The sequence below is a fragment of the Octopus sinensis genome, linkage group LG17 (assembly GCF_006345805.1).
Source record: "Octopus sinensis linkage group LG17, ASM634580v1, whole genome shotgun sequence".
NCBI classification, from domain to species: domain Eukaryota; kingdom Metazoa; phylum Mollusca; class Cephalopoda; order Octopoda; family Octopodidae; genus Octopus; species Octopus sinensis.
The window spans coordinates 871,623-894,769 of record NC_043013.1 but is presented as its reverse complement, the minus strand read 5'-3'; the positions used below and the strand labels follow the sequence as shown (position 1 = coordinate 894,769).

The following is a 23,147-nucleotide window of genomic DNA, read 5'->3' as shown; positions in this document are numbered from 1 at the left end:
AAAAAAAGCTGTAATAATTATGCACCAACCTAATATATATATATATGTATATGTAGGTATGTATGTATATATATATGTATATGTAGGTATGTATGTATATATATGTATATGTAGGTATGTATGTATATATATATATATATGTAGGTATGTATGTATATATATGTAGGTATGTATGTATATATATGCATATGTAGGTGTGTATGTAAATATATATGTAGGTATGTATGTATATATATATATATATATATATATATATATATATATATATATGTAGGTATGTATGTATTGGGTTGGTGCATAATTATTACAGCTTTTTTCAACAAATTTTATTCAACAAAAACAATAATAATATTTAACAAAAACATCTTTAAATGACGGTCTGACCGTCTGCCAAGCAAATAGGAAGCAGTAATTGAAGTAGATGGTGAATATGCTCCGGAATAATCTTTTGTTTTTTTGTTGAATAAAATTTGTTTAAAGAAAGCTGCAATAATTATGTCCCAACCCAAAATTATTTCTTCTTTATTCAGATTTTTGGTACTGTAGAACATGAAACTAATCATCATCAATTTCTACCAAGTTATTAGTTCTTGGTTTTTATCTGCATTGTAGCCAATGGCATGTAAAATCTCCGTCTCAAGGCCAACACGCACCTACTCAACAAGGTGTTGAGCAAGAGTAAAAAATAATAGTATCTGATTAGGCCATATTGCAACTTTTTCAAGAAAAGTAAATGGAAAAGGGATGGAATAAAGATAAGTCAAAGAAAAAATATTAAAAGATATTCTCAAGGTAAAGTTCCAAAGTAAAATTTAAAAAAAAAAATGAAAAAGTGACATATTCAGAAACTTCTACAAATTCTAAGACACCAGAATGGTTTGCCAATAACAACACATTTCTCTGAACTCTTGAATCACTTTCTTCGATTTGAAAAGGGGAATCCCCCCCCCCTTTTTAGCATCATTACACAATGTATACAAAGTAATACAATACCTTTCCTCTTTGTTTTTATTCATCAACATCACCTTACATATTTTGTCTAACTCCTCACCTGCATTGCACAAAATTATTGCTTTTTTTTTGCAAACATTCATCTCAATTAATTGCGGATACCCTTTTAATTTTGTAACACAATATTTAAAAGTGAAAATTTCTGTTTCTATTAAAATGTTTCATATTTAATTTTTACAAAGCCTAAGATTTATAGAAATGTGATTTTACGGCAATCATATCTTTCTCAAGGGCCATTAGTGATAAAAGGGCCATTAGTGATAAAAAGAGTGAAATAAAACAGGCTCCGATTGGGAATGAAAACTGAACTGCAGATTTGATTCACCAAGAGGTTAAACGTTAAAGAAGTGGCCAACAAAACCATAAAAGTGAAATTTACCAAATTTCTGAATAAATCACAGCACAGAGCAAACTTTTTAAAATCTAAGGGAAAAATAAACCCAATTCAGTAGCCATGTTGAATAAAATGACTTACCATTGTCAATGGTAATTTTCATAAAAAGAATAAAAATTAGATATTAATATATTTTCAGCTGAAAATTCAAAAAAAATTAGATTTCTTTTCTTGATGGAACTTGCAATAATTTGAAATAATTCCAAAATTAATGACTAATTCATGAGAGGTTAAGATTGATTTTCTATGATAAAAAAATATTAATCTGAAATTTTTTTTAATAATGAAAAAGAAACAGGAAAAAAAATTTTAAGATTAAAAAAAAAATATAAATTTCAAACATATTTTATGAGAGCAATGAAACAATTCCTTCTAAATTGATATTTCAGCAGTTATGTCTCTACAAATACAAGTAAAGATATAAATCCCTTTTTCTGTAATTCTCAAGCAAAACAATCTTTCTGTAATCTAGTGTGTTTGTATATATGGGGGTCAGTAGGGTATTGCACCCTCCAAAGACTTGCCCTTTAGTTCTTTATCAGGAGAATTCAAAGAAGAGTTTGATAGCCACGAGAGAAAAAAAAAATATTTGGGACTTTTGTTTTCCATCTGAGAATGAAGAAAATAGTAAAAGTGTTGCTGTGATCAAGTAAATTCTCAGTAAAGAATTTCAGCTTAGGCAGAGTGAGAAATCAAGTAATGGTAGAGAAAATTCCAAGACCAGACTGGAGCACCACCTAAATACAAACTGAAGCTAAATAAAATCGCAGCCTTCCATCTATACAGGCTTGTCCTTTACAGGTGCTGGTTCCACATAAAATACAGTGGCACATAAAAAGTACCTAACCCTAAAGTGGTTGGCATTAGGATGGGCATTCAGCTGTAGAAACCATGCCACAATCTCAGACAATTTGAGTCTGGACAGTTCTCCGGCTGGCCAGCTCCTGCCAAATCATCCAACCCATGCCAGCATGGAAACAAATGTTAAACAATGATGATGATGATGATATACATATATGTCATCATCATCATCATCAATTAATGTCCGGTTTTTTAAGTTGGCATGTGCTGGACAATCTAATAGGAGCTGGTAAGCCGGAGAGCTGCAACCAGCCCCAATTGTCCGTTTTGGCATGGTTTCTATGGCTGGATGCCCTTCCAAATTCCAACCACTTTACAGAGTGTACTGGATGCTTTTTATGTGGTAATACACACACTTGTGTGTGTGTGTAACAATCATTTGCAGATTATTTTTCCTGCTAAAGTGGGGTTTAACCCTGCAGGCTCTAACAACAGTCTCAGTTACCCTTTAAAAGCAGTGTTTTGTAGCCAGATGCCTTCCATGTCTTCAAATCTTTTAGTTGCCTCTTTGACCTGCAATCCCAAAGTTTTCTAACAGAGGACTTGATCATGTATCTAATATTATAGCTCGAGGCACAGCACAACTCATTAATCCTATGGCTACAAATTATCGCCAATGGGATACATAAATACATCAGAATTAAGTTGATTTTCTGAAATCCTCTCACTCCAATTATAGAAAAGAAAAACAAAAAAAACGACCATCAGAATACTCTGACAGAGAAAACATTCTTATGAATCAACTCACTTCTTGAAACAGAGGCATCAAGTCTGGAGGACGGAGACATGAAATTATGTCAGAGCTCTTTTCAGAGGTAATAAATACTACAATCTATAGAATATCAACAATATGAATTGTAACACCTCGTCAAGAAAAAGATAATCTAGAAACTGCAGTTTCAGAAAAATAAAGATGAAACAAGATGTCTTTTAGATGTGACATTTAAAGATAAGGAAAAAAAAATAATAAAGCAGGATCAGACAAATAATGGAATAAAAAATGGTCGAATCTATAAGAAATAAAAGAAAAAACAATTTAAGGAAAAGTTTATTGATTGCAAATATACAGAGTGAAAAACAGAAAAGTTACAGATGCAGTCTGTACAGCTTTAAGAAATAACTCCCAACTATAGATACATGCAGAAATAAATTGTATATCAGTTTACATGTTTAATTAGGTAAAATAAAATTACTGTTTAAGATTTTAAGCTGTTAATATTTGGCCAAGACATTCTGAAAATGATATGACAAAGACAGAAAATTAGCCCACCCCTCCACTCCCAATCCCACCACTTAAAGAAAGATATTTGCTGAAATAAATACCTTATAAATAAGATCTCATGCTACAGCATCTCAAGACAGTAAGAATGTGTAATTATATAAGTAATATATAGGTACAAGAATAATGTAAAGATAAGAGCATTTCTAAATGCAAATTATACAAAGTTGAAGCTGGGAGACTTACCCTGTCGATCTCTGTAGGATTATTGCAAAGGTTCAACCATACTAATTTCACATGGACCATTCCACTCTCAATATCTCGGAGAGGGAGCCACTAGAGGAAAAACAAAAATAATAAACATATAAACAATATAATTTAATAATTTCAGTTTTTACCTTAATATTTTTTAAAGTTGAGGGCCATCAAAAAAAATACAGAAAAGCAACCGATTAGGTTCTGGAGCCAGGAATTTCATTTCATGTTGCACCCACTCAGCTGAAAAGGAGTACCAGTGGCAGCTGCTGGCTGGGGGTGGGGGACTCTGCAATAGACTGGTATTCAGTTTAGGGGCCAGTTTTGTACTCTCAGTCACTGAAACCAAGATATACTCCTGCACATTCAGCTAACTAGATGACCCACCAGTAATGTTACCAAAAAAGTTTAATTAGTGCCTGATTGTCATTGATGGCTTGAGTAAATAATAATAATAATAATAATAATAAAAATAAAAGGTAGGAAAAGTTCAGAGAACAAATGCCTCTGCATATAAGATGTAGATTATATAGAGTTAGCCCAAAGATACCCAGGCAGGCGAGCGAGCGAATGAGAAGGATAGTACCAGGTTGGAAGAGTTACAGATAATAATTAGAAAGAGAAGAGGAGATACAGTTAGGGTTTCCCCAGTGCCTTCCTCCTAGTGAATCAACTATAAAAGAAGCCCTTAATTGATAAGGCAATTCTGCACTCATATGAAAGATTGTAGATATTCTTTCCAAGAACAACTGCAAAATTAATATACAAATTTGTTATGTTAATATATGATTATAAGCACCAAAGCACCATTCGAGTGTGGTCGATGCCAGTGCTGCCTAACTGGTCCCATGCTGGTGGCATGTAAAAAGCACCATTGAAGCGTGGTTGTTATCAGTGCCGCCTGACTGGCTCCTGTGCTGGTGGCATGTAAAAAGCACCATTCAAGCGTGGTCGATGCCAGTACTGCCTGACTGGCCCTTGTGCAAGTGGCATGTAAAAAGCACTCACTACTCTCTCAGAGTGGTTGGCATTTGGCAGGGCATCCAGCTGTAGAAGCCTTGCCAAATCAGATTGGAGCCTGGTGCAGCCTTCTGGCTCGCCAGTCCTCAGTCAAACCGTCCAACCCATGGAAAACAAACATTAAACAATGATGATGATGTACATTATTTACATTCAAGGGATATTTGTCCTCATCTTGTTTGTTGTTAACACATTTCGGCTGATATACCCTCCAGCCTCTTCTGGTATCTTGGGGAAATTTCGAACCTAGGTTCTCATTCCTAAGGTATTTTTTGATGTTGTTGTTGTTATTATTATTATTATTATATTATTATTATTATTATTATTATTATTGTTCAGGTCATTGTTTGGAATCGAACTTGGAATCTTGGGGTTAGTAGCCCGTGCTCTTAACCACTACGGGCATATGGTGTAGTGGTTAAGTGTGTGGGCTATAAACCCCAAGATTCCGAGTTTGATTCCAAGCAGTGACCTGAATAATAATAACAATAATAATATCAAAAACTACCTTAGGAATGAGAACCCAGGTTTGAAATTTCCCCAAGACACCTGATGAAGGCTGGAGGGTATATCAGCTGAAACATGTTAACAACAAAGAAGATGAGGACAAATATCTATCGAATGTAAATAATGTACATAATTCCTCATCTCTTAAATATAGAATTGAATGATGATGATGATGAATTTTACAATTCTAAAAATTACTAATTTCAAAATTTAAAAAAAATATATTTCTTTCTGGAAAAAACTTAAAATATCCAAAACAAATACAATAAAATAAAAATGAAATTTACTTACAGCATCCATTACACCTTTCTTGGAAACTGGTTCTATATCCAGACTGACACTAAAAAGGAGAAAGGTTTCAAGATTGTTTAATAAAGAGAATAAAAGATGCATGGACACATCATCATCATTTAGCGTCCGCTTTCCATGCTAGCATGGGTTGGACGGCAACATTAGTGTTAAACTGCTGAACATTGCTGTAACATACTATCTCTTCACAGAAACAACACACTAGAATCTGTGATGAATTCTTTTGGTAGACCCACATGTGTAACACTGCCAATGCCTAGGATTCCTCTGTAGAGCTACTAAATACTTCAGAACCTGATCAACTGCAGACCCTGCTACAAAGCTCTCAAGTAAGATTAATGTTAAAGTAATATTGGTGTAGTGTTCTGATATTTAAACATCAACATCTTAGAGTACATCCAAAAGAAAGCTGTTGAGCTGATTGGCAAGTTGCCTCACCAACAAGCTTCAACTTTCCACTCACAAATTTATTGTTTTCTCTCTACTTATTTATTCAGATAAATTTGTACAGAGGAGCACAGGCTCCTCTGTACAAATTTATCTGAATATCACCTGCATTTGACAAACCTACTTCTTTTCCTCCACTCATCTCTACTATAACTGACATCTTAGAATTTACCCTCACACAAAACCAAACCCTACACACCCAGATTTGCTACCCATTGCTATCCTTTCCTCACCCATATTATTCCTGCAGAAATCAAACTCCAGATATTCAAATTGAATATTATTTTGTGCCTCTGTTGTTGTTCTGTTTGTTTCTAATTGAGCAAGCCAGATAAGGGTATCTCCCGTCCAAGCAGAAGACAAAACTGTCACAGAAGTTTACATATTTCCTCTATCAAAATAAGACATTTCAAACTCTTTAATATTTTCTTCCATTCAAATGTATTATAATTTTCAAAAAGAAAATTTTGCTCTTTCAAATGTCTGCTTTGGCAATGTTTCTATAACTGGATGCTCTTCCTAATACCAGCCACTTACAGAGAGTAATGGGTGCTTTTTACATGGCACAGGCACTAGTGAGGAAGCTAAATAACTTACAAGACCCGTTCAACTGTGGTGGGGTGTAGTATAGAGGGAGGTGGCCAGGTGATGAGAGGTGTGACAAAGAGAGAGGAACAGGAGGTGTCTTGTTGTAGGAGAGTCACCTGGTTACCCCAGTTGGAAAAGCCACAGAATCAAGAAGATTGAGAATCATTGCCTTGACATAATTCTCATACAGAACCAGCATGGCAGGGTCTGACAAGGTTTCCTTCCTTGTGACAGGCTTCCACACAGTTTCCAACTACACAATTTAATTCACATGGTTTGAATGGAGTAAAATACTTTGGCAGAGACATATCTGTTTAAGGGGCCAAACAATGGGTTTGAACCAGGGACCTTGTAACAACAAAACAAACACCTTATCTATTCAACCATGCATTGTGTACAGCCTTCACATGTCACAGTCCTTTACATCTAAATCACCCCCACTTCATATAAACTGTTAGGAAGAAGCAGCTGATCAGTTCTGGTTGAACAGAAAGTGGACAGAAAGTGGACGACCAACAAAAGGTGACTCAATGGTGAGTCAACTTATACAATGTTATTTAATTGTACATGCTTTAGTAATAATAATAATAATAATTGGATTTAGCTGTACTTCTGACCACATTCCATCAGTCATATCTTGTTCTCTTTTCATTGCATTTGTATATTCTGGCCCAGATTAATAGGACAGGAGAGAGAGAGAGAGAGAGAGAGAGAAGAGAGAGAGAGAGCGAGAGAGAGAGAGAGAAAGAGAGCGAGAGAAAGAGAGTATGTGTGCGTGTGTGTGTGATGGCTGGTGTGTAACATCCTTACTGTTAAACTTATACACAAAGGGTTTCAACTAACAAGTTGGACAAATTCTCTGACCATCACCATTCTCCCACTACTACTACACACAAACAATGAGAGAACCTCTATATAGCCACTTGATTTACTAGAAATAGCAGCCAAATTTTCTCAACACTATTTTCTTCACAGAAAGAAAGAATACACCAGCGAATGTAGGTACTAAGTATACAAAAAGATAAACCGGTTCACAGCTGAAACACCTTTGATCACAGCAGTTTGATTGAAGCTGATCTGGGGTTGACCAACAACAACAACAACAAAATCTTAAATACAAAAACACTTTGTAAAATTGTAAAGATAGGGAAGCATGAAGAGGTTGTGGCTGTCATCTAAGTTCAATAGACAAACCCTGTCCTCAAACAAACAGAATAGCAGAAGGTAGAACAAAAAGTGACAGGTGGTGTTTCATAACAGCAGTAGCTCACACCTGACCTAAATTGCTGGATTGTTTTCATTGGTGTTAATAAGCAGAAAGGAAGGTGGAATCTCTAAGCCTAAAACACTAAGGAAGGGCTTTAAAACTTACAGTTATGTTTTCAGCATGACATATTTGAGAAAAATGGTTGCTACACATTTACACACCCCAACACACACACACACACACACACACACACACACACACACACACACACACACACACACACACACACACACACACACACACACATACACACCCCAACACACACACACATTTTACTTATTTTATTTCACTTTTTTGTTAACAATAAAATTGTTGGTTACAGGTTTCCAACAGATTAATCACTTGTTCTTTCTCTCCTTCCTCCTGTATCATTTCTTCAAGTCTCCCCCTCTCCCCTCTCTCGCTCTCATTCCCTCTTCTGTCTTTCTCTTCTTTCCCTCCCTCTTTTGCTCTGTTTTACCACTGTCTTTTGATCTCCTCACTCTCTCTCTCTCTCTCCTTTTCTCTATTCAGTCTCCTCTCCACTCTTCTCTCTTACCCTAAACACACACACACACACACACACACAATCACAACAGCAGCAACATCAATAACTTCATCAGCTCCTTCCTCCAATACTGTGTTGTGAAGCAGAAGAGACAAACAATAGCTGCATCATTCTGATTGAGCCTGCTCCCTTCACCTGTGGCTACCATCAGAACCTGCAGGAGAATCAGATTACATAAGCAAAAAGAAGAAAATAATTAGCAGCATGCCCAGAATTCCAGACCGTTCTGCATTCAATGAATGCCTCTGTAGTGGAGTGGACAGTGGAATCCTCAATTAGGTTGAGGAATAGTATTTCTGGAACAATGGATCGATGGATTGCTCTGACTCATTCAGCCAATTACTTGCATGCCATTAGTTTGACTTCATCAGAGCTAATTTGGGGCAAAGCAGCAACAATGGAAAAACCAGGCAAATTATTTCTAGTTCTGGATATTAGAAATGATAATTAAATGTCAAATTTTAATATCTTAACTAATTAATGGAAACACAAATTAAAGAAAGTATCTCATGTAGAGATGTAAAATATGCAACAGCTGACAGCTTCAAATGTTTAAAGACAAACAGACAGACTTACTTCCCAAGTTCATCATCTTTGTTACCGGGATCTTCATCAAATACATTAATGTCCATGTATTGCCCACTTTTTTCGTCAATGACAGCCTAAAAACATGAAATTTATTTTTCAGTCAAAAGAATCAGGGTTTCTCACCTTGGCACAAGGTTTCCACTTTATAAGGGGAGAGTTGAGCGTATTTTATTGAAATGATTCCTCACATGATTACAGCAAGATAAAAGTAAAAAGCATTTTGACAGTTGTTCTGCTATTCCAGCCAATCCAAGCTATTGGCAATTCAATGAACCAACAAGAGACCTCCTATATAGGCACTCAGCCTGCCAGAAACATTAGCTAAATCTCCCTTCAATCATGCCCTACCATCTTAAAACTGCATTGAAAGAAAGCATTGAGTAGCGCAGCCTAAGCTGGAGCATGTTTTATCACACGTACACTCAGCTAAGACTCACTTTGGACTAAACAGCAAGAACTGAAGCTTGTCATGATTTAACCCCAAGTCAACCCTAATTGAGTAAGCTTTATAATCAAAAGGAATTACAATGATAACCCATCATTTCCTCAGATCAAAAACCACATCATCCAATGAGTCCTTCAGTGGCCTCTGCTCCTCAGAGCTGGTTGGTCACGTGTCTCCTCTACTAAGACATACCCAACTCACTCTATATTCCCTTCTCTTGCCACTCATAGTGTGTGTGTGTGTGTGTGTGTGTGTGTGTGTGTGTGTGCACGTGCGCATGCACATGTGTGTGTGTGTGTGCATGCATATGTGTGTCCTCTCGTTGCACTAATCATTTCTGGTCCTCCCTTCCCAGAAAGTAAGCCTTCAGAATTCCTTTTCTGCACATGATTTGTCTGTAGCCATCAACTTGCAAACTATTAAGGTGAATGCTAGTGGCACCCAACCTCACTGGTCTTGGAGGGTCAGCAAAAGTTATGGGATTAGTTCCATCCTCTCCCTCCAGACAAAATGAAAAATAAAAAATAAAAGGGTGAGAGGTGAAGCTTGAGCAGGATTTAGCTGGTATTTCTATCAGGTTAAGCAACTGGCTTGTTGGCTTGTAAAACATAAGTTATATATAAACGGCAGTTTGTACAAGATACAATGCAACAGATTATGAGGGAAATACTTGGAAATTTGATCTCTGTGCAAAATGTATTTAAGACTGGCCGAACTGAAAACTGTCAAAGGAATCAATCATAGGCTGATTTGAACCTGTTAACTCACTCACCACCACTGCTTACAAGGGTATTGTGTACAAATAATGCCATTTTATAAGAAGGTAGATTTATCTTGAGTCATGGATTCATGGATTCTGCATTTCTCTGATGAAAGAATTTGAACTCTGGATGTTTAGATCTGCAAATTAATAACCAACACTCAAAGAATATATCAGACTGTTAATCAAAGAAGAGATCAATGGTTCTTATTCTGAGATCAGATAAATGCAAGATCTGTGATCAAACAGAAGGCAACAGGCTTGCCCATAAAAGAAAGAAACTAAGACCTTCTTGCTTTCTTATATGAGAGAGAGAGAGAGACAGACAGACAGACAGGCAAACAGACAAAGAAAAATTACCTCAAATGATTCGTCCCAAACTGGAGTAAGAGTGTTGTTCTTGGTCTTGGTTTTGAATTTCTGAGATCCAACTGGAAAAAAAAATATATAAATAAAGTAGTTCTATATTTAAGAGATGAGGAATTATGTACATTATTTCCATTTGACAGATATTTGTCCTCATCTCGTTTGTTGCTACCACAATGTTTCAGCTGGTATACCTTCCAGCCTTCATCATGATGATGGCTGGAAGGTTCATCAGCTGAAACGTTGTGTTAACAACAAACGAGATGAGGACAAATATCCGTCAAATGTAAATAATGTAAATAATATAAATAAAGTATTTTGTATAAAGATTTAAATGTGGCACCATGTAAAAAGCACCCATGCCAGTGCCATGTTAAAAGCTGGTGCCACATGGAAAGCACCCAGTAAACATGAAAGTGGTTGAAGCTAGGAAGGGCATCCAGCCATAGAAACCATGCTGAAACAGATGACTGGAGTCTGGTGCAGCCCTGTGGTCTGCCAGCTCCTGTCAAACTGTCCAACCCATGCCAGCATGGAAAACGGATGTTAAATGAAGAGGATGAGGAGGAAATCCAAAGAAGAAAAAGGAAACTAAAAGGAGAATATGTCAAGGAATTCTTTTCTCCAACAAGCCACAGATATTGCTAAGAGACATTATTATGATAACTAGTCATGAAATTGAAGAGAAATTTTATTATAGGTTAAAACATCCAAAAATTTGAGAATTAACCTTTTCGATATTGACCTGCCCAACACTGCTCTTGGTTCTATGATAGAAATTCTTTGTGTCAAAGTGATCAAAATTAAAACCTTCCATAAAACTTTTGTATTAATTTAGTTCCAAACAATGGCCTGATAATGACAAAGTTATTTCACAAAATTTCTCATTATTTTAATAATTGAAAACAATAAAAGCAGAATATTCCATCCAAAATATGGTAACAAAAGTGTTAAACACATATTCTTCTCATTTCAAAGACATTGAACCATTAAAAAGATTTGGTTGCTCCACTAAACATGATGAACAATGAATAGAAGTCCTTTTGTTGGCAAACAATTTTCTTTGCTGTTTTGGTCTAGATCAACACTGGTCAAGCAGACCACTCTTGACCACCCGGATATTTTCATTAAGACATCAAAGTGTGATTTAAAGGAAACTTGATTGCTATTTCTAGTAAGTCAAGCAATCACAGAAGCTCCCTTGTCAAAATGTTGTTGTGGTGAAGTCCCAAGCCGGCTTCGAATGAGCAGAACTATGTCCCCCTTTATTCAAGCAGTGTGTATATAAGAATGTTCTTTTTTGTTTTTTAAATGATTTGAAGGAAATGTGATTGCTGTTTATAACAGGTTGAATGGCCACCTCTAGAGGCCTCCCTTGTTTGGCTCATTTTGGATAACAATATGGTAAAATCTCAGAAGATGCTTACAAAAATGGTAAACAACTTCACATCAATCAATGCTGTTTAACTTTCTAACTTTTGAAATTGTCTTTCACGCTTCAAAAGTCAGGAACGGTAAATGTCAGTTGATTTGATTAAGATGTTTGGCTATTAAGATAGCAAATTATGACTTATTCTTGCAAAAAAATAATGAAAACAAAAACATACATTTTGAAGAAGCAATGAGATGCTGAAGGATTATCCTCCTGACTAAATAATTTTATGGAATGCTACATACAAGCTAGAATAATGGTTCCACTGTAGAGCAAGCCAAGCTCAAGTGTCAAAAGATCCAGGATTCTAGTCTTCATAAATGACTTGCCCGACGACCTCACGTAACACACCCTTCTATTTGCCGACGATATCAAACTGGTCGCTCCTCGCGGTGATATAGAGGATCTTCGTCGATGCCTCCACCAAATTTGGAAGTGGTCTAACGAATGGGACCTGTGTCTGAACGTGTCAAAGTGCTGTCATCTGCCTGTTGGCTCTCCTCCTGCAACTCAACTTGATTTCGAGCCGGGTCGTCTGCTGCTGGAGAGGACCGATCAGGTAAAGGACCTGGGTATCTTGGTGGATTCCTCCTTTTCGCCTTCGGCCCAGTGCGTCCATGCTGCCAACAAAGCACGCGGAATTCTGTTCTTGATTCGACGGTCATTCGGAATGCTCACAGCAGCCATATTCCTACCACTCTATGTCACGCTGGTGAGACCCATATTGGAGTACGGGATTCAAGCCTCTTCTCCTTATCTCCTCAAAGACATACAGCATCTCGAAAGAGTCCAGAAGCTGGCTACCCGCATGGTTCATGGTCTCAAAAATTTGTCCTACGAAGAAAGGCTGAGGACGCTCGACCTTTATTCTCTTGAAAAACGCCGCCGCCGTGGTGATCTCATTCTCGCCCACAACATCATAAGCGGAAAGTGTAACCTCTCGAAAGAGATGTTCTTCACTCCTGCTCCAGAACGTCGGCTGCAGGGTCATTCCGAAAAGCTCTACCTGCGACGATTTCATCTCAATCGAAGGAGAGGAGCTTTCTCCGTCCGAGTTGTGGATCCGTGGAACAAGCTGCCAGACGAGATGGTGAAGATGCCGACGACTGCTTTGTTCAAAGCCTCCCTTGACCTCAAGTGGCCTGAACTCTTTACATGAACACCACCCTGTACTTAACTCCATGTCCCCCTACATGGCCTTGCTATTTGCTTTTGAGCCAAATTAACTAACTAACTACTCAAAGCAAAATAAGAAAGAAAAACATGTACCAAGAGTTTGACATCTTAAAATTCTAAAATCAAATTGAAATAGCATCCTTAATCAGAGAGACTTTCAAGTAAACATTAGATGTAGATGTACTTACTCCTTAGAACAGAGTAAGGATCTGAAGACCCTTTCTTCAACACACCAAAGTCAGCTCTCTTCAGATCTGCAGCTCCAAGCATATGGATTCTCAAAACACCCTATTGAGTAAAATTATTAATAACTTATAAAATAAAAATTTAAAATGCATTCACATTGATTAAAGAGAATCTTTGAAATTTCTTTCACGCATTTCCTAAACAACAAATATTAACAATAACTTAAAAAAAAAAACCATGAATACTTAAAAGATCTCCGTTGCTACAATATATTTGTTCAATAAAATGGTTAAACAAATTCTTAGCTTAATACTAAAATGGAATTTACTTTTGATCAGTTCCAAATTTCTTCCACTCCACTAGTTTCTCCTTTTTTCATTACCCACAGGATGTCTACCCAACCCCTCTCTCCAGGTCCTGTACTAACCACAACACCTACTCCTTTCTCCCCAGCACATCATCCCCTTGGAATCTCCTCCATGTTCATGTCTTTCCTACAAGTGTTGCCTTGCAACAGTTTACAGAGAACATTAATACAACTACTGTTACCATCAAATAAATTGTGAATAGCACTTCTATCCTAATTGTCATAACTATGAAATCTAAAATACAATCGTATATATGAAAAGCAAAGTCAACCTTGGCAGAATTTGAACTCAGAACGTAGGGGCAGACAAAATACCGCTAAGCATTACTACTACTACTACTACTAATAATAATAATAATAATAATAATAATAATCCTTTCTACTGGAAGCACAAGGCTTCAAATTTGGGGGAAGGGATTAAGTCAATTACATCGACCCCAGTGCATAACTTGAACTTATTTAATTGACCCCGAAAGGATGAAAGGCAAAGTCAACCTTGGCAGAATTTGAACTCAGAACGCAGCGGCAGATGAAATACCGCTAAGCATTTCACCCGGCGTGCTAACGACTCTGCGAGCTCACCACCTCAATAATAATAATAATAATAATGATAATAATAATAATAATAATAATAATGGTGGTGGTTTCAAATTTTGGCACAAGGCCAGCAACTTTTTAGTGAGAGTGGATAAGTTGATTATATTGACCCCAGTGCTCCACTGGTATTTATTTTATTGACATCAAAGGGATGAAAGACAAGCTCTGAAGAAATGCTGCTAAGAATTTTGTCTAGTGTGGCAATGGTCTGGCCAGCTTGTTGCTGTACCAATAATAATAACAACAGTTTCAAATTTTGGTACAAGGCCAGACCAATAATAATAACAGGATTAGCTGAATAAAAATATTCTATTTCAAGAAAATAGCCATTGTCATTTATAACATATCAGGTGGACAACATAGATAGGTCCAATAAATATTACTTCACTATCAGTCAGTTTAGACTGTAATTAGAAAAATAATGAAGCGTTAATGTTTTCTAATTCAACAAGATTTACTTCAGATATAAATGAGAGATTTTGATTTTTTATTTAACATTTTAATGGTTGCTACATTTCTGTAATCAAGTATTTCAAATTCCTGCTTTAAAACAGCAATTTTCTAAATTAAGAGTCAGACTAAATCAAATTCTACATTTAACAATGCTGTACCCACTCCCTCCCCCAACCGAAGACTTAAAATTTAGAGAAGTCTACAACAGATGAAACAGTTTTAAAGGCTTTTCCTCGCTCCATTTGATAAAAGTCTGTATGTTCACTTTTCTTTCCCTCTAAATACTTTACTTGTAACAACATCACGAAAAGGCTTCGAGAAACCCAAGTTCAAGGAAGTTTCAAGAAATTAAAAGCTTTTTAAAAAACATAAAAATGGAGAAGACATTTCAATCGCAAATTTTGTAATTTTATAACTCTCCAATAAAAACAAAATAAAATGCTGAGTTCCTTATTTTTGTCCCTAAAATTTTCCAAAAGTATCATTGGAGCACCATTTTCTGAATCCGTTATATTTTTAGCATCCTTCTTACGAGAGGATTTCAACTCAACATTAAACAAACAAAACATGTAAATTATACAGTGACTGATGATGGTTAGGTGGAATAGGGCAGAGAAATTAAAGAACTTTGTCTGGGATAGAGCATAACTGAAAGGATCTGACTGAACCTTTTAATCAAGAGTTGGTATGTTGCTATAAAGCAACCAACAACAGTCTTCTTACAGCTAGACTACATTTTAAACAGCAAACTATTATCAACCCTTTTGTTACTGCATTTTTGCTGAAATATCTGCCTCCTTATTTCAATTAATCTCAAAAATAATGAAGAATATAATGAAGTTTTAATCATTACCAAGCTGATTTTTAGGACATAAATCAGCACAAAATTTTAATGAGAAATTTTCAGACCACTTTAAACAGGAAGTTTGTATCATAGAACCAGGTTTCTGGTCGTTTCTGGTGGGTTTGTAACAAAAGGGTTGGATAGGCAGAAAATGTAAATACTGGAATAATTATTTAAATAACTGAAAAATTATCTGAAAAAATAAAAGAATAATAACCTTTGGTAATGGATACCTCAACCTGTTGGCATCAACATTTTCTGCAAGAGGCACAGAAATACGGTTGGGAAGTACCATTATTGAAAATATTTGGTCTTGTACGATACTACGCAACATTTCACTGAAAAGACAATATATCAAACAAGTTAAAGTCTACCAAAATGCTTTCAAGCTTTCACACATTCTTCACATTCAGTGCCCATGTCTTGGTACCTTATAATATCTCACTTCTTACACAAGAAAAAATACTAATTATCATTTAATTATTTCCCAGTGATTACATATTTTTTCTTCAAGAACTTATAAATATTACAAAGTTTACCAGTATAAAAGAAGTTAGCTTCAATTATTCTTTTTAATAACTACCCATTCTATGCAGAACTAATGAATCTGTTAAAAATATTTGGTAATATTTCAGTAGATTTTGCTAAATAAAAAATAATGAAAAAAAAACAAAAACTCAGAACTATTTCAGTGTAAAAGAATTTAACAAAAACCTTTTAAAGACTATTTTAAAATAGATATTAAATATTATTTCTATAATGAGCTTTTCTATATTACCTGAAACCAGGGACATCGAAAGCATTGGCCAAACTTGTCAGGTTGAAGTCAATAGACTGAAAATAGAATTCAAAAATAAATTGTTTATTAATACAGAATAAATATACAAATCATCATTTTAGATCTTGCTGTACACAGTGCATATAACAATTTCGCTGAAATTATAAACAATGCCAGTGGCTTGTTTAGGCTCAGAGGTGCTTCTGGCTGACAAGACACAATATGACAAGACTCCAATGGCTCAGAATCCCTTGTGCCAATAAGGTGACTGTGTTATAAATGCACTGTTGCTGTAAAAAGGAGAAGTTGCTCTCCTGTGACGTACACAACAACAACTAACAGATTTGTATTCTAATCTACCAGAATATAATAACGATGAACACATAAATCATCATTCTAGATCTCACTTAACAATGCAAATAATAATTGCTTATTAACAATTAAACTAAAATTCTTCTTCTCTGTAAACTAAGACCTAAATTTGAAGAGATCCTTGTTTTTTCGAGCTAGAATTAGATTTGATCTTGGATTATAACAGAAGAACTGACCCTGATTCTTGAACAATATTTAATTTCACCCTTTGCCATTCCAAGAACAACATCATTAAGAATGTTGAGTGTGAGAAAACAAATATCTGGCATTTCAAGGTACCTGCAGCCATATTAGTGACCCTAGTCAATTTTAAAGTATTTTATTTGGTTCAATAAGAAATAATTATAGAAATCAACAAGTCATATTTCATGAAATACAGTACAAAGAAAAAATAAAGGACAAATAGATTTAGGGTGGGAATTTCTGAACCATGATTGTTTTATAAGCATCATAGCTTCTTCAAGCCATTTCACAGATTGGAAATCTATATTACAAATGTATTTAAGAAGGTAAGAACTACCGCTTTATGTAAGAATTATCAATACTACGCAGATGACAAACATGAACTGAAAGAGGTTTCTCAGTCTTATATTGAGGAATGAAAGAAACCCAGAATAAAAAAAAAATCTCATGAAAATAATGGGAAAATTATATTCAGAATTAATTACAAGAGTGGAACATAACCCTTTCGTTACCAACCCGGCTGAAACCGGCCCTAGCTCTGAGTGCAAATGTCTTGTTTTCATAAGTTTTGAATTAAAATCTTCCACCAAACCATAGTCACAATTTATGTTCCTAACACTAGCTGAATGATAACTAAGTTATTTTACTAAATTCTGTGTTATATGTAAAATAACTGAAAGCAATACAGAGCATCTCAAAAATGACATAGATGCCAATTTAAAGAATGCCACAGTATTGAAATATGCAGACGACATCAAGCTGTACCTTGAAATCAAGAGGACTGATCCTGATGTCTACAACTCTTTCCTGCAATCAGACCTAGACACAATGCAGCAATGGATCACAGACTGGCAACTGAAACTGGCTGTGGACAAGTGTACCACCATGCATTTTGGGAGAAAAAACCCTGCATCCACATACTCCCTTCACAACACTGATATCAAGAAATCCTCTTGCGAGTGTGACCTAGGCATCACTGTCAGCAGTGATTTGCGTTGGACAAAGCATATCTCTAAAATTGTCAAGAAGGCCGAGGGTGTCTTGGCATCACTCAGCAAGACTTTTGTTAGCCGCTCTCCAGCCATCTATTTAAAACTGTATACAGCTATGGTACGACCACACTTGGAATTCGCATCATCAGTTTGGAATCCCTATCTTGCTCAGAACATTGACCTCCTGGAATCTGTCCAGAGACGTGCAACCAAACGCATACCCTCCATCAGACACCTACCATATTCTGAGCGCCTTGTTTCCCTGGGCATGGATTCACTGAAGCTCCGGCGTCTGGCGACGGACTTGGTAAACACCCGCAAGGTTATCAACCACCTCACCAACAACAACACTGAACACCTTTTTGATCTCCATGTGTCTAACACACGTGGACATGCCTACAAAGTCAGAAAACAGCACAGCTCCCATGACTTTCGGAAACATTTTTTCACGCTCAGGGTTGCTGAAGCGTGGAATAAACTGCCTGCATCAGTTGTTGACTGCCATGACACTGCATCCTTTAAGGCCCTCATGCTTCCCGAAATCCGTCGAAACTACACCTGATTATATATACACTTTAGATGAGTTGTAGTGCACCTGAGCACTGTACACAATTATTATTATTATTATTATTAAATACAGTAACGAAAGGGTTAATACATTATGCTCTGATGCATTCAGTCAGCTGTTGTCATTCTGGTTGTTATAATTGCAATATTTTGGCTGATGTGTTCTCCAGCTTCTTCAAGTGCCTGTTGTATTTGATAAGGTTTACAGAATGTTGGTTTGTATCTGAGTCCCCAGCCACCAGGCCATGGGTCATTTGGCACTGGACTTCACAGAAAGAAGAAACTTGTAAATTTTATTTCTATTTTATTAACTCTCACAGTCTGTGGGTTTTTTTTCCTTTTGGCATTACACATGAATTATATATGTAATAATTAAATATCATGCACTTTGTGGTTTGTTATGTGCATGATTCCCCAAGTCCACTGGGAAATTGTTGTACACAAAGCTGGTCCATGGTGCAACAAAGTCTGGGAGCCATGGTTGTAGACTGTAGACAATTCCTTTCTTCACATTGTTTAATTTGGAATTCTAAGAATGTCACCTATTATGGCATGCACTAGAAGAAGGCTGGAGGGTACAAGAGCCAAAACACTGAATACCACAGCCATAACGAGGACACTAGTCTAAATATGTCAGTGTGGAATAATAATTCATTATCTCAAATTCAGACAAAATATATGTGCATGACAAGAAATTTAAATATAACAACAGTAAATTTGAAATTACTGGACTCCTGACAACTGAACATGTGAATATTTTTTACTAAAGCACCAATATATATCACAGACATGTTCTTGAATAAAATTAGCTAATTAGTTACATATGAGCATATGGTACACAAAGTTTTAAATCTCAGCTTACCGGGTTGTTCAGAAAGTAAACATTTAATCCACCAAACAGAGGCATGACATTCATGAGGGGCTTGAAGACAACTCGTAATGTCCCTCGAATCTAGTTAAAAGAAGAAAGCAGCATTTAATGTAATACAATAAATGTAACTCAATGAAAACATACAATGAATAGTAATGAGATCTTGCTTAAAATTAAGTATTTGACAAGGCTAGCATAGGACTGGTTTCTTCTTACGAGAGAAACATAACATGATGTAGGATGGTGCTGCTTACTATACAGACAAATATTCTACATCGGTGTGTGTAGGAGCATCATCATCTTAATGAGTTAAATGACTCAAAGAAAGGCCTCTTGACTGACTAGCATCAAATCACTCACCGACACACTCCAACATCTGGAAACAACCATTTCATTTTCAATTGCAAATGCACATACACATTACATGTATATGTACATACAAACACAAGAGAGAAGGAGAGAGAGAGAGAGAGAGAGAGAGGAGAGAGAGAGAGAGAGAGTATGTGAATGCATGTGTGTGAGTGTGTATGAAAGATAAAGAGAATGAGAGAGAATTTGTGAAATTTTAATACCTGGAGGTCTTTGATTCCAGCAGTGATACCTTTGATACTGACAGCAACATCTGCATCACTGCTATATCTGGAAGAAAAAAAGAATGAAAAACAAAAGTCACAAGATGTTGATGCTGGAAAGTTTGTTGAATTGTGAAGATGGACGATAACCCTAATTAATATCACAAAAACTATTATTTCAATAAGACATGCACAAGCCTGAATGTGTAGTTAAGCAGTTTGCTTTGCAATCCCATGGCTCCGAATTCAATTTCACTGTACTTTGGCAATTAATTATTATCAACCTGCAAAGACCAGACTGCTCTTTCTCTGTCTGTTAATTAACTTGAGAAATCTTTTGCTTGGAATTACCTCCCCTTCGCACTGAAAGTCACAAACAATTGCCACTAGGTTTTCTTTAATTTTTTTTTTTTTTAGAGGGATCATCGTCGTTTAACGTCCACTTTCCATGCTGGCATGGGTTGGACAGTTTGACTGAGGGCTGGCAAGCCAGAAGGCTGCACCAGGCTCTAATTCGATCTGGCAAAGTTTCTACAGCTGGATGCCCTTCCCAACACCAACCACTCTCCAAGAGTGTAGTGGGTGCTTTTTACGTACCACCAACATGAGGGCCAGTCAGATGATACTGGTATTGACCACACTCAAATGGTGCTTTTTACACGCTACCAGCACAGGTGTCAATCAGGTGATACTGTCATCAGCCAAGACAACGACTTCACTTGCCTCAACAGGTCTTTGCAAGCACAGTTTATTGCCCAATGATTGAAGGGTACTCTTAAATGGGCTCCAATAAATTAAGAATTTATTTCGCATTTGGTATATCACCTTTTAACTTCACACACACACACACACACACACACACAACACACACACACACACACACACAGATGACTGCTGTGCAAAAAGTTTTATCTGAACAGATTTGAAAATTTCCATTAAAAAAGAAGAGAAAAAAGGGGGAATTTGGTGCTGGGTTACTTGGTATAAAGCAATGGTAACCCTATTCGTTCATTTGATATTCTAACTACCATTACACAAGGGACATAGGACATAAAACTGGGTTAAATCATTTAATGGTAGCCAGTTGAGTGACATGTAGAGTCAATCAATTCTGCTTGAAGAAACATATGAAAGAGATAGCCAAATAAAAAGGGAGCGTTTCTTTCCACGCCCACCCCACCTTACTGTAGACAATTTGCATTAATATTTAGGTCTTCAAATGTACAATATTACATTTAAAGACATTGATGGGATTTGCTTAAGGATGTTTAGCTCCAATATTAAGCAGGCAGAACAGTCATGTAGAATATTCCGTTACTGCAAAAGTTCGGATAAGAATGTCTTTAAATTATTGGAATCTATGGAAATCACAAAGAACAATAAAAATAGAAGATCACCTAAAGAAAGAAATATCTTGTCTTCTAAGAACATGCAGGTGTGGCTGTGTGGTAAGAAGTTTGCTTCCCAACCACATGGTTCTGGGTTCAGTGCCACGGCATGGCACCTTGGGTAAGTGTCTTCTAATATAACCTCAGGCCATCCAAACCCACATGATTGAATCTGATAGATAGAAACTGTAAGAAGCTCATCATATGTGTGCACGTGCACATGAGTGTGAGTGTGAGTGTGTGTGTGTGTGTGTGTGTGTATTTATTCCCCCACTACCACTGGACAACCAGTGTTGGTTTGTTTACATATGCATAAATTAACAGTTCTATATAAGGGACCGATAGAATAAGTACCAGGCAGTGAAAGGTAATTCATTTGACTAAAACCCTTCAAGGTGGTGCCCCAGCACGGCCACAGTCTAATGACTGAATCAAGCTGCTTGATATGGTCCAAGAGCTGCAACAGTTGTCGATTAGGGTGAAACCTATTTTCCTGAATGAGTAAAGTTTGTTCATTCAGTGTTTCTCGTCATAGTTACTAAACAATAGGAACTGGGGTTTGCAGCAGGTCTTCATCCCAAACACCACCCCACCACACTCGACAACTCAATGAAGGAAGTCTCTATATATGGCCAGTCTAAATATGGCCACTCAACTTGCTAGAAACAGCAACCAAATTTCACTCAAATCACATCCTATATTGACATAGACTACATTAGATAATGTAGTCCTACATAAGACCTAAAAAGACTGGATGGTCACATATGGAATACCTTTGATCATACATCTACTTTACTTAGCCTGGGGCTAAATAAAAACAACACTTGTACTCCAGAAGACCTTATTGTAGACATGTAACTTTACGATTTAAGTTTTCAAACTGAACAGGCAAAATACTTACAGAATCTCAATATCCATGTAGATCTCGTCTCGCTTGACTCTTTCAGAATAGACTTTCACTCCACCGACTCTAGGAGGCTGCAAAGAGAAACACAGAAAGCTTAAGCAATAACAGAAACTCTAGGCTTCCTTCAGAGCGATCGGAGGCCAACATTAATGGGGTGCAGGCACATGGCTTAGTGGTTAGGGTATTCTGCTCATGATCATAAGGTCACGAGTTCAATTCCTGGCAGCATGTTGTGTCCTTGAGCAAGACACTTTATTTCACGTTGCTTCAGTCCACTCAGCTGGTAAAAATGAGCTGTACCTGTAATACAAAGGGGGCCAGCCTTGTCCCATTCTGTGTCACACTGGAATCTCCCTGGGAACTACATTAAGGATGCATGTATCTGTGGAGTACTCAGCCACTTGCATGTGAATTTCACGAGCAGCTGCTCCCTCAATCAGATCAACTGGAACCCCCTTCGTTGTATCCGACCTAGTACCAGATATTACTGGGGTTAGAGAATGACCTTCACACATGTAATTAAGCTGGAAGAAAAAAGAAATTGATGAATCATTTCCAAATTAAATGCCTGAAACTTTGTCTCCATTGAAAAATTTCTTTTAATGAATTTTGATTTTCTTGCCAAAAGTAAAATAAGCATACAGCAATATAAAAAAACTTAATGCTGACATGGGTTGGACAGTTTGACTGGGTGCAGCCCCTGCTGGCTTGCCAGCCCTCAGTCAAACTGTCCAACCTATGCCAACATGGAAAGCAGACGTTAAAAGACGATGATGATGATGATTGTATGTAAGTCTTCACATAACATAAAATGCAATTAAATACTTTCAATGGAGTCATGCCAGACAAAATGTTCAGCAGCATTTCGTCTGTCTCCA

At 36.6% G+C, this 23,147-nt stretch overlaps 1 protein-coding gene across 3 annotated transcripts in view; it reads right to left on the bottom strand.

The window, feature by feature from the left end:
• The window catches only part of LOC115220707 (extended synaptotagmin-2), an 84,756-nt gene that overhangs the window by 26,715 nt on the left and 34,894 nt on the right, over positions 1-23,147 (bottom strand). For all 3 annotated transcript variants that reach the window (XM_029790856.2, XM_029790858.2, XM_029790857.2), the window contains exons 4-13: positions 22,264-22,340; positions 19,975-20,041; positions 19,394-19,483; positions 16,418-16,473; positions 15,857-15,977; positions 13,381-13,480; positions 10,579-10,649; positions 9,002-9,087; positions 5,559-5,607; positions 3,732-3,821 (exon numbers count right to left, since the gene is read on the bottom strand). In XM_029790856.2, coding sequence (XP_029646716.1) covers positions 3,732-3,821; positions 5,559-5,607; positions 9,002-9,087; positions 10,579-10,649; positions 13,381-13,480; positions 15,857-15,977; positions 16,418-16,473; positions 19,394-19,483; positions 19,975-20,041; positions 22,264-22,340 — 807 coding nt within the window. The remainder of the gene's footprint in view (positions 1-3,731; positions 3,822-5,558; positions 5,608-9,001; positions 9,088-10,578; positions 10,650-13,380; positions 13,481-15,856; positions 15,978-16,417; positions 16,474-19,393; positions 19,484-19,974; positions 20,042-22,263; positions 22,341-23,147) is intronic.